The 10,514-nt window shown below is 36.3% G+C and overlaps 2 protein-coding genes across 2 annotated transcripts in view; both read left to right on the top strand.

The window, feature by feature from the left end:
* Positions 1–5,647, top strand: part of LOC110421944 (Helicase protein with RING/U-box domain-containing protein) — a 6,531-nt gene extending 884 nt beyond the window's left edge. The window contains exons 1-18 of the mRNA XM_021435676.1: positions 1–98; positions 208–341; positions 463–598; positions 730–783; positions 1,203–1,343; positions 1,454–1,605; positions 1,689–1,773; positions 1,938–2,159; positions 2,361–2,504; positions 2,657–2,809; positions 2,896–2,963; positions 3,136–3,258; positions 3,366–3,465; positions 3,647–3,759; positions 3,874–4,450; positions 4,553–4,624; positions 4,757–4,855; positions 5,368–5,647. The exon at positions 1–98 is cut by the window's left edge and continues 884 nt beyond it. Of these exons, the coding sequence (XP_021291351.1) occupies positions 1–98; positions 208–341; positions 463–598; positions 730–783; positions 1,203–1,343; positions 1,454–1,605; positions 1,689–1,773; positions 1,938–2,159; positions 2,361–2,504; positions 2,657–2,809; positions 2,896–2,963; positions 3,136–3,258; positions 3,366–3,465; positions 3,647–3,759; positions 3,874–4,450; positions 4,553–4,624; positions 4,757–4,855; positions 5,368–5,490 (2,594 nt within the window). The 3' untranslated portion in view covers positions 5,491–5,647. The remainder of the gene's footprint in view (positions 99–207; positions 342–462; positions 599–729; positions 784–1,202; positions 1,344–1,453; positions 1,606–1,688; positions 1,774–1,937; positions 2,160–2,360; positions 2,505–2,656; positions 2,810–2,895; positions 2,964–3,135; positions 3,259–3,365; positions 3,466–3,646; positions 3,760–3,873; positions 4,451–4,552; positions 4,625–4,756; positions 4,856–5,367) is intronic.
* Positions 5,648–7,616: 1,969 nt separating this feature from the next.
* Positions 7,617–8,177, top strand: LOC110421924 (uncharacterized protein At4g14450, chloroplastic-like). Its single transcript, XM_021435656.2, has one exon. It carries the CDS (start codon positions 7,711–7,713, stop codon positions 8,038–8,040), a length of 330 nt encoding a protein of 109 aa, XP_021291331.1. The 5' UTR covers positions 7,617–7,710; the 3' UTR covers positions 8,041–8,177.
* The last annotated feature ends 2,337 nt before the right edge of the window (positions 8,178–10,514 follow it).

The following is a 10,514-nucleotide window of genomic DNA, read 5'->3' as shown; positions in this document are numbered from 1 at the left end:
TGGTAGATAATGAGATTGTTTACTTCACTTTCCCTTCTCCAGCAGCCAGTCACAAGCTTCAGTCTATAGTTCGCTTCTCAACTAAGCGCTGTGGAGTGGTTAGCTTATTTCAGTTGTACTTAATTTCAATATTTTTTAAGGGGTGATTTTAGCATTATTTTTTGTTGAGATTAAGGAGTGTTTTCTTTTATTTTTATTGAATTTTAGATTGGTCGGCTTCCAGTGGATTGGGCTAAATGGGTAAATCCCCTTGTATATTCCAATAACGTTAAACTTATTGGTCGGTGTATAGCTGCTCCAACAACACTTAGTATTATGCAAGAAATCATGCTATTTGTAAGGTAAAGTTTTGATTTTTTTTTTCGGCTAACTGAATGTTTGTTTTAGCTTATAGATGGACTGTACTTTTCTTAAATAAGGAGCTAAATAAGTTGCCTTTTTTTTTTTTATCATGTTTGGCAGCTTCTACATTCACAGTTCTATATTCACAGAGGGTGACAAGTCTTCGTGGATGTTTGATGCACCTTGGAAGATGGAGTCTACGCTTAACCCTCTGCTTAATCTATTCAAACACCTGAATTTAAGACCATATCAGAAGGTATTCTCCAAAACCTCTAGTTTGGTGAAAGTTAAAAACTGTAGATGAGGTCACTTTTTACTGTAGGCCTCGCTATAATGTTGTTGTGGTTTCTTAACTCTGCTGTTAGTTTTTGTTTTGCAATACATCAGGCTGACTTCACTCCAGAGGAACTGAGTGCTGGCAAGCGTGTTCTCCATACAGAAGTATGTTTAATTTCTCCATAACTTTTTATATTACTCAGTTGTTGAGCCTTAATTTTATTACGGATGTTTAATTGCTTATTGGCTTAGCAAGTTTCTATATGCCTAGATGAACACCTTCAACGTCATTTGCTTTATGCAATGGGTTCTGCTTGGATGTTCATGGCTATTATAGTGTCCTCCATCGATTTTATGCATTATTTATCTATTCATTTATACCTTGGCATCCTTCACCATTGATGCAACTGATAAGGAATATAATAAAAATCCCTTTAAGTGATTATGTAGCAACAGTTTTGATTGCACAACCAAAAAACCAATTTTTCTTAGTTGCACATTGGCATTTTTGCCCATATACATTTGTGTCACTGGTGTTTGAGCTTGACAGAGATGCACATTGACAATTTTGTTGATTATAACAGGTTGATTATGGTGAAGCTGCAGGAGCTTTGCCCACAGCAAAACGAAGAAAGGGTTGTTTGGAGCAGAATAAAGATGAACAAGATATTTCAGAGGCATCGTTGAATAAGATTGTTGGTTCTGCAGATGCATACAATTTGGAGGTAGAGGACCTTTTAAGCATTTATCTTTCAGTTTTGGGAATTTGAGGTGGTTTGTGAACTTAGTAACAACGTTGTGCTATGTATTCTCTCATTCTTTCACAATCTCGTAGGAAATGGAGCCCCCATACACACTCACATGTGATTTGAGACCGTACCAGAAACAAGCTCTCTACTGGATGTCTGAGTCGGAGAAAGGAATAGATGCTGAGAAAGCAGCACAAACTCTTCATCCATGCTGGTCTGCTTATAGCATATGTGACGAGTATGTATATTTGTTTTGGTTGTGAACCTTGATTAATCATTAGTTCAGTAGTGTGTAACCTGATCACAAATGCTTCCTAGCAGAAGGGCTTCCTCAATCTATGTAAATGTGTTCTCAGGAGAAGCCACAGTTCATTTTCCCAGTGCTAGGCAGATGGCAAGAGGAGGAGTAAGACACCCTGCATCATATTTATCACATAGACGTTGCTATTAGAGTTAGCAGTAGCCTTCCATCTTTGATATGTTCTTTTTTTCTCATTCCTTTTAATGGGGATGGTGGTGGTGGTAGTAGTATTTTATGCTTTGTATCTAACTAGACAATTGTATTTGCAGATTCTAGCAGATGCAATGGGTCTTGGGAAGACTGTGATGACGATTGCGCTAATCCTTGCAAGACTTGGTAGAGGAAATCCTGCTAATGAAAAACCTGATTCCAGGAACGCAGATGATAGCAGAAGTACAAACAAAAAGAAAGATGCTTATGCAAACACCCCACGTAGAGCAATGGGAGGCACTCTTATTATTTGTCCCATGGCTTTGTTAAGCCAATGGAAGGTGATTTCTTATTTCCCACTTGCATTAAGAGATAAAGGGCTAATGGTTGAATTGTTTTTGAAGTTCATTTGTCACTCCTTTATTCACACTGTTTGATGTTTGAGATAATGACTCTGCATGCAAAAGAAAGCTTGTACAATGTTATTTGCATAATGGCACAACGTTTTATTGGTATCTTATGAGTTCTAGTGAAATCCCCAGGATGAGCTTGAGACCCACTCAAGGCCTGAAAGCATATCAATTTTTGTTCACTATGGTGGTGAAAGAACCAATGATCCCAGGGTTATGTCAGAGCATGATGTGGTCTTGACGACATACGGGGTCTTAACTGCTGCTTATAAAAGTGTAAGAAAATACTTTTGGTTTGGCTATTTTCTATGCTGAACAGAGTTTTTGCTCCAATTCCTTTTCATCTCTGTTCAAAACTTTTCTGATGCCATGTCTTAATATCTAAGTTTTCCTTATTTAAACTGAATTCTTTGGGCATTCTGATACAGGATGCCCAGAACAGCATTTACCACAAGGTTGACTGGTATAGGGTGGTCTTAGATGAAGCTCATACAATTAAATCCTCGAAGACCATAGGAGCTCGAGCTGCATTTGCATTGTCTGCACACTGCCGTTGGTGTCTCACTGGAACCCCGCTTCAGGTTTGCATTTTTTCTTATTGCACTTATTCTTTGCCTTCATGATAGCCATGTGCCTAATTTCCTTTTCTGGTCTGCCTTCACTGCAGAATAATTTGGAAGATCTATACAGCCTTCTATGCTTCTTGCATGTGGAGCCATGGTGCAACTGGGCATGGTATGAACAAGTTAGAATGATTTTATGTTTTTCACCTGTATTTAGATTCTGCTTGGCACCAATAATGCTAACATTCCATATTTTAATTAGGACTGCAATATTAGGTATAATTGGGATTTGTTGGTGAGTCCTACATAGTTCTTTGTTCATGATGTCATTTGCATATGTATAGGTGGAAGGCAAAGATTCAAGGACCTTATGAGAATGGTAATCCAACAGGATTGAAATGGATCAAGGCTATATTACGGCTGCTGATGTTGAGAAGAACAAAGGAAACAAAGGATAAAGAAGGAAGGTGAGTATTTCTCAGCTCCAGTCAACCTTTCTTGTTCATAGCTTCTTTCCAATATGACTGAAAATCATTGTTCAGCGTTTTGATGTTTTATGCATCTGATTTGTTAGGCCCATTCTTGTTCTCCCTCCAACTGATATTCAAATCATTGAGTGTGAGCAGTCAGAAGCTGAACGTGATTTCTATGATGCTCTATTCAAAAGATCTAAAGTAAGTTTGGTCTCTAAATGCTTCTTTGATTTAGTAATTTGCGGCCTTACACCAGAAATGCACTGTCATATTGTGGAGTAACTTTTCTTCAGACTATGTTCCTGAAGTAGTTATTGCCTTTGAGTTTTCAGTAAACCCCTACCTGAGATAATGCTTGCAAATATTTATTCGATTTAAACAGGTTCAGTTTGATCAATTTGTTGCACAAGGCAAGGTTCTTCATAATTATGCATCCATTCTTGAGCTATTACTTCGACTGAGGCAGTGTTGCAATCACCCCTTTCTTGTTATGAGGTATAATGGGAGTCAAGATATTTGGTGAACTTCTTACTGGTGTTTTAAATAGTTGTCATCATATCTGAATTATTTTCCCTTTCTAACCTGTTTTTTGGCCTGGAAAATATGCAGTCGGGCTGATTCACAGCAGTATTCGGACGTGAACAAACTTGCCAGAAGGTTTCTTGAAACTCTGCCTGATTCTGTCTCTCCAAATCAAAATGCCCCTACCAGAGCCTACATTGAAGAAGTTGTTGATGGTATCCGGAAAGGTGAAAACACAGAGTGTCCAATTTGCATGGAGTCTGCAGATGACCCCGTGCTCACACCTTGTGCTCATAGGATGTGCAGGGAATGTCTCCTCTCAAGTTGGCGCACACCAACAGTTGGGTTGTGCCCAATCTGCAGGACAGTGCTGAAGAAAACTGACCTCATAACTTGTCCAACTGATAGCAAGTTTCGAGTAGACATTGAGAAGAACTGGAAAGAGTCTTCAAAGGTTTCAAAGCTGTTAGAGTGCTTGGAACGCATTCACCGGTCAGGTTCTGGTGAAAAGAGCATTGTGTTTAGCCAGTGGACTTCATTTCTAGATCTCTTAGAAATCCCATTAAGGAGGAGAGGAATTGGATTCTTAAGGTTTGACGGGAGACTGGTGCAAAAACAAAGGGAGAAGGTTCTGAAGGAGTTCAGTGAGACAGGAGAGAAAATGGTGAGCACTACGTATGACAATTTAGATAGCTTTGTGTCAGCGCATTATGACAGAAAAATTCTGATTAGCATTGAATCAATCCTTTTTCTTTTACTGTTGCAGGTTTTGCTTATGTCTTTGAAAGCTGGTGGCGTGGGCCTGAACTTAACTGCAGCCTCTAATGTCTTCTTAGTGGTACATTCTCAGCTCTGCCTTCCTCGATCTCAACCTTTCTCTTTTGCCAGGGATATTTCAAAGATGAAAAAAGAAAAAAAAAACAGAGAAATTTTAATCTCCTGGTCTTAATTTGTCACTATCCTCTTGTAGGATCCATGGTGGAATCCTGCAGTGGAGGAACAAGCAATTATGCGAATTCATCGTATTGGACAAAAGAGAGCCGTAGCTGTTAGAAGGTTCATTGTTAAGGTGAGTTCAGTCTTTCAAGTTTCATCTATCTATTGGATTGTAAAACGGGCTGGAATGTGTCAAAAATTGACTCACAACGTATGGACTTGGCTCATTTCTGTAGATGACCCTTGTTTAACACACAACCAACTAGAGCCGGCCTCCTGAGGTTTGATTGGTTCTAACTTCTAAGCCAAGGACATCCCACCGCCAATCCCAGGGTTGGGCAACTTGGACATGGAAATTGTTTAAACTTGAAAAACTTTGATGGGTTTGTTCAATAACATGGCAGTTTCTGTTAATAATTCTTATTTGGTTGATTAGGTCTTCCTGCCAGATTCTTCAGTTTAAACTGTTACCCTTCAACCTAACCAAAGGTTTTTAAACTTGAAAATTTTGATTTTTTTTCTTTTTTTATTTATTTATATTTGAACATTTAATTTATTGATTAGTGTATTATTTTTTACTTAAAAAGTAAAATTAGGATCCTTCTTTCCTCAATTATAAAAAAAAAAAAAAAATGAATGATACAGGACACAGTGGAGGAACGGATGCAGCAAGTTCAGGCCAGGAAGCAGAAGATGATTGCTGGTGCCTTAACTGATGAAGAAGTCAGATCAGCCAGGATTGAAGAGCTGAAGATGCTTTTCAGATGAATTCTTCATCCATCTACAGGTATTAATCTTAATTAGTACTAGTACTTAAGTAAATATCAACCCTTATTTTTTGTAAATGATATGTAATTAAGAGAGAACTAAATTACAAAATGCTTGAAAGCCCATTTTTGTAAATTTTGGCTAGTATCAATGGCAATTATACTCTCTTCTCTAGTATTAGAATATTTTGACTTTTCAACAGAATAAAATGCACCCGTCACAGTGTCTTTTTGACCGTGTAAAGTGATTGCATCCATGGAAAATTTTTTTTAACCCAAAAAAAGAAATTCTAAATGTTCTTTGAGTATTCTGAAATGACGGTCCTACCCTTGCCTAAGTGCCACCTAAATCTGACAAAGGCACCCTATACACCCAGAAACTTGGCTTTCATTGCATTTGGAAATGTGGAACACATACAAGAAAACCTTAGCGACACGACAGAGAAGATAACAACAAAAAATGTGGGCCAGACACGTGTCAATCCAATCAAGGTTTGGAATTGACCACGTAACTGATGTTCTGGCCGTTGGATTGACGCTTAGGAAAAAACGGGAAAACAAATATCATATGATGATGAAATTATTACGAGTAACGCTTCTTGGAAGCATTGTTTTTGTGGTCAAAATCCAGAGGCGCGTGCGCTACACACTGTGCTTGCCCCCGCGGTTTGAAGACTGAAGTTGCGGCCTGTGGGGTCGGTTTAATCGGAAGAGCCGTCCTTCGGTTTGTTTAGAAGGGAAGTTTTTGACTGATGATGCTATCTGTTGCGGTTTCGGTTTGGGAGGTGGGTGGCTTCCCAAGGTTTTGCTTCGCTGGGCCTGGCTCGCCTTTAATCATTCATTTTACTTGTTCAACAAATTCTGGGTAATGATTGATCATTTTGCTTGGAATTTATTACCGAATACAATTAATTATTTAGATACTGTTACCGTATAAAAGAAATCTCGTGGATGAAATTTAGAGTCGGATCATCCTTGACCTTCAGGCCCTAATTTTGGAAGGATAATTTTTTTAAAATGGTATAATGTTTTAAAAAATTTTTTCAACTCTTCAAAAAAAATTTTCAACTCTTCAATCAAATTGAAATTTTTTTATATTTTTTATATTTAATTAAATTTTATATTTTTTAATTAAATAAAATTTTATAATTAATATAGATGATGAAAATTCACTTAATTATATCATTATAAGTCATTTGATATAAAATAATGAGTAATATTTTGATTAATATAAAATAATTAATTATTAGTTATATAATTTTTTAAATAAAATGTAAAATTTTAATTAAATATAATAAAAAATATTTATTAAAATTTTTTAAAAATAATGTAGAAGTTTTTTCAAATATAATTTTTTTAAAATTTATTAAAAATTTTGTTATTAAGAAAATTCAAAAAAGTCAAAAAAATAACTGAATTTTGCATTTAAAGAAGTTTAGAATCAAATTATAGGATTTATTAGTTCTCTTTTTCATTATCAAAATCATTTTGAAAAGAAAAACAAAAGGGAAAACAATACAAATTTTATATATTTTTTCGATTCACCTAATTGATTCCATGAAAATTTTGAGTTGGTAATTAAGTTAAAAATTACGAACAAAATGCAAAAATTGACACTGAAACATTCAATCACATCATAACTTTATTAGTAGCAAATAACGGTGATAAAATAACTACTTTGTTTTAATTTTTATATATTTAACATAATATTTCAACTTTAAATTCTAAATTTCTAACTTATTTTTATTATTTGAATTAATTTTAAATAACGTAATTTTACTTTGATATGATATATATTTGAATAGTTGAAAGTTTACAATGTAATAAAGGAGTAATATTTTTTTTCATGATTAATATATTTTTTGTAACTAACCCAAAGAAAAATAAGAGAAAATTAATCCAATAAATTTCCATAAATTGAGTCAACAAAGAGAAAAGAAAAAAGAAAATAATCCAATAAATTTCCATAGGACAGTCAAAGTCAAAGAAAAATCCCAATGATGCCTTGGCTGTAAAAGCCAAGCCACATGAAACCGACAGCTAAGCCTACTCTTTTCACGTGCGATCCACATGCCCCCACTCCTTTCCTATAAAAATCCCCTACACACAACAGAAACTCTTATCATTTCTCTCTCTCTCTTCAACCAAAGCAAGAAAATTAACTCTATTTTCTTTCCTCTCGAGCAAATCAACAAAACCCGTCAGATTTACCCTCTCAATCATGTCGACAACACCAAGGAAAACCTCCGTCATCAACGGTGGCGACCGGCGGCAGCCGAGCCGGCTTCAGCGGCGTGCTCCGGCTTCCTTACAGATTAGTCCAGTGTCGAGCTGGAACGTTGCGATCCCTCTCTTATCGCCGCTCGCTTCGTCGCCCCCCTCGATTGATCGGAAGACGGTCGAGAAAAGGGAAGAGCCACCTCGTCAAGAGCAGCAGCGGCAAAGCCAGACAACGGAGCCTGAGAAGATTGTCTTTAAGATGTGGCAGCATCCGGCGGCGCCGTTCTGTAATGAACCGGCGCCGTTAGTGCCATCGTTTGTGCCGGTGTAGATGTAAATGCGGAAAAAAGGGAAAAAGTAGTTAGATCTAACGGCGTGTTTTTGTTCAACATTGCACGTGACTAATTTTGTATGGAATTACAGAAATGCCCATCAATATGTTCATATAATACTTTTGATTTTTTTTAACTTCCTTGTAGCAAATTAACAAAGCATCGCTTCTGAGATACGGTTTACATCTCCAATTAATTTCATTTAACATTCTTTCTTCCTGTTTGGGGTGTGAGAAAATTAGTGAAAATGAAGGAAAATGAAAGTTGACAAACGAAATAGACAAGGGATTTGTTTAGAAGGCAAAATAAGAGAAAGGGTCAAATATGGTCATCTATTAGGTGCTGACTACATTTGTTTTATGGGCATATATGATCTGATCCGGTTTGAATGGTCGTCGGAAGAAATTAGGTAAGTAATCGAACCCAGTAGGAAAAGTCAGGAAGATAGTATTCTTTACAATTATATAGAAATCATATCTTATGGACCATATAATGTTACAGTTGTTAATGTTTGTCTGACTCGATTTGGGAACTTGCGCCTTTATTTAAATTTCTATCCCACTATTGATGTAAGATTTCCACTATCAATTTCTTTTTGCCCTTTAGATCTTTGGGCATCTTTCTTTTTAGATGTGGTAACGTGTTTGGTTTGCCAATAACGGTCGGAGAAGGGAAGTCTAAATTGTTGAGGGTCATTTTCTTCTATTTTAATTGTTCGATTGAAATAAGAAATTTTTTTAATTATTTGATACGAGATTTCATTTGGAAGAATGTAATGATGAAATTGTTGAATTTTAAATGATTTTGATTATTTGTATTTTACTCTGATTATGTCTTAGTATAAGATAATAATTAATTTGAATAACTTGGTTTCCATTGAATGGTTGTAGCTTAGCACCAGGTTTACATGAAGAACATGGGCAGGCATAGAAAACAAGTGGAAGTAATTTTCAAAGACTTGGTTAGTGTGACAAGTCCTCTATAGGTTTGATCAAAACCCATATTTCCTTTCATGTACCCAAAAGAGAAATAGGGAAAAAGGAAACAGTCAGAACAACTGGGACTGGTTATAAAGACGTTGTCCTGATTGGAGAATAGATTATCTGGTACTTTCTTGACAATCTGCTGCTAATAGCTATCTAACTGTTTAAGAGGACTAAATGGCAAAGAATATCCAAGGCAAAATTTTGTTGTATGGGAAAAAGAAAAAGATTGCATATGGTGATATGCACAAATATGAAAATATAGTCATCAGAATTATGAAGAACAACAACCAAGTAAAATGGGAACCCATGTGGAAGGCAACACCACATGCCTTTGGGTGTATTTGGCCATGCCAGCTTGCAGCATTTACTTGTCAAAAATGAAATCTCCGACAAATCACATCAAATGGACCAAACTCCAGTGGTTGAATATAACTCTTCAGTCTTCAGCAGCTCATCTCAGTAACAGTATGCCTATGAGTATGAAAAGATGGAGAATTTACAGCCTGGTGATCTGATCTTCCTAGGAAAAGAACAAGAACAAATAAGGCGCAATTAAGCCCTACTGTTAGCTTTGAAAATCTGTTTTGGGTGGGGGATGCTGCCCAAATCAAGCTTCTTTATGACATTGTTCTTGGGATTTCTTTGAAAATACTGCAAAGTGACCCAAAGTCAACAAAAATTTAGTGGGAATTCAGAAAATGATATGGAAAATCTATAGAAGTGAGCCAAGATCTGGTGTTTGATTGGATGTGACTGTGATAGAGGGCTACACAATGGGCCATGGGCCTAAACTTATTAGTCTCGTGAAAAATGTAGATATCAGAAGAGACAAATTGGAAAAGTAGTGTCCAAACGTACCTTGTTAATTAACAGATCCCTCTGTACTGAGGCAAATTATCCTGCTTTGTCACTGTAGCTGCTGAAATTAATATCCGAGTTCTTTAGTTGTTTAAAAGAAGTCTCAGCATGAACTTCACTTGACGAATTGTTTGTAAAGTGAAGCCTGCTAATGAGGAAGGAAAATGCGTATGTGTTGCAGTATGATCTTCCCCATTCCTTACACCAATAGGCTACAGCTACTATGGATCCTATCATTTAAGAGAAAAAATTGCATGAAATCATAGTTTCTATAACCTAGTTATATATTGAAGACTAGAAGTCTATGTCCATTCAATTTCAGATCTCTAAACTTTTATGAAATGAACTTTAGAGATGAATTCCTGTCTGATGCCTTTGCAGATTGAACAAAAAAGAGAGTTATCTTCATCATTTTGGAATGTCAAGTCCACAAGGTATTTCCTCATCCCAAAATGCTAATGAACTAAACTTAGTCCTTTGGATGAGCAGATCATTAGAGCATATAAAAATGATAGGTTAGGCCATTCTGCATAGATCAATATTTCAGGAACATAGACCTGAATGGTCCATATACCTTTTGTTGACCAGAGCAGTGAAAGATAATATCCCCTTCCCCTTCTTGTTGATGA

Source organism: Theobroma umbraticum, unplaced genomic scaffold, assembly GCF_002168275.2.
Source record: "Theobroma umbraticum cultivar Fairchild unplaced genomic scaffold, ASM216827v3 scaffold_130.0, whole genome shotgun sequence".
Lineage (NCBI taxonomy): Eukaryota > Viridiplantae > Streptophyta > Magnoliopsida > Malvales > Malvaceae > Theobroma > Theobroma umbraticum.
The sequence above is the reverse complement of the archived record's forward strand: the minus strand, read 5'-3'. Positions and strand labels throughout refer to the sequence as shown.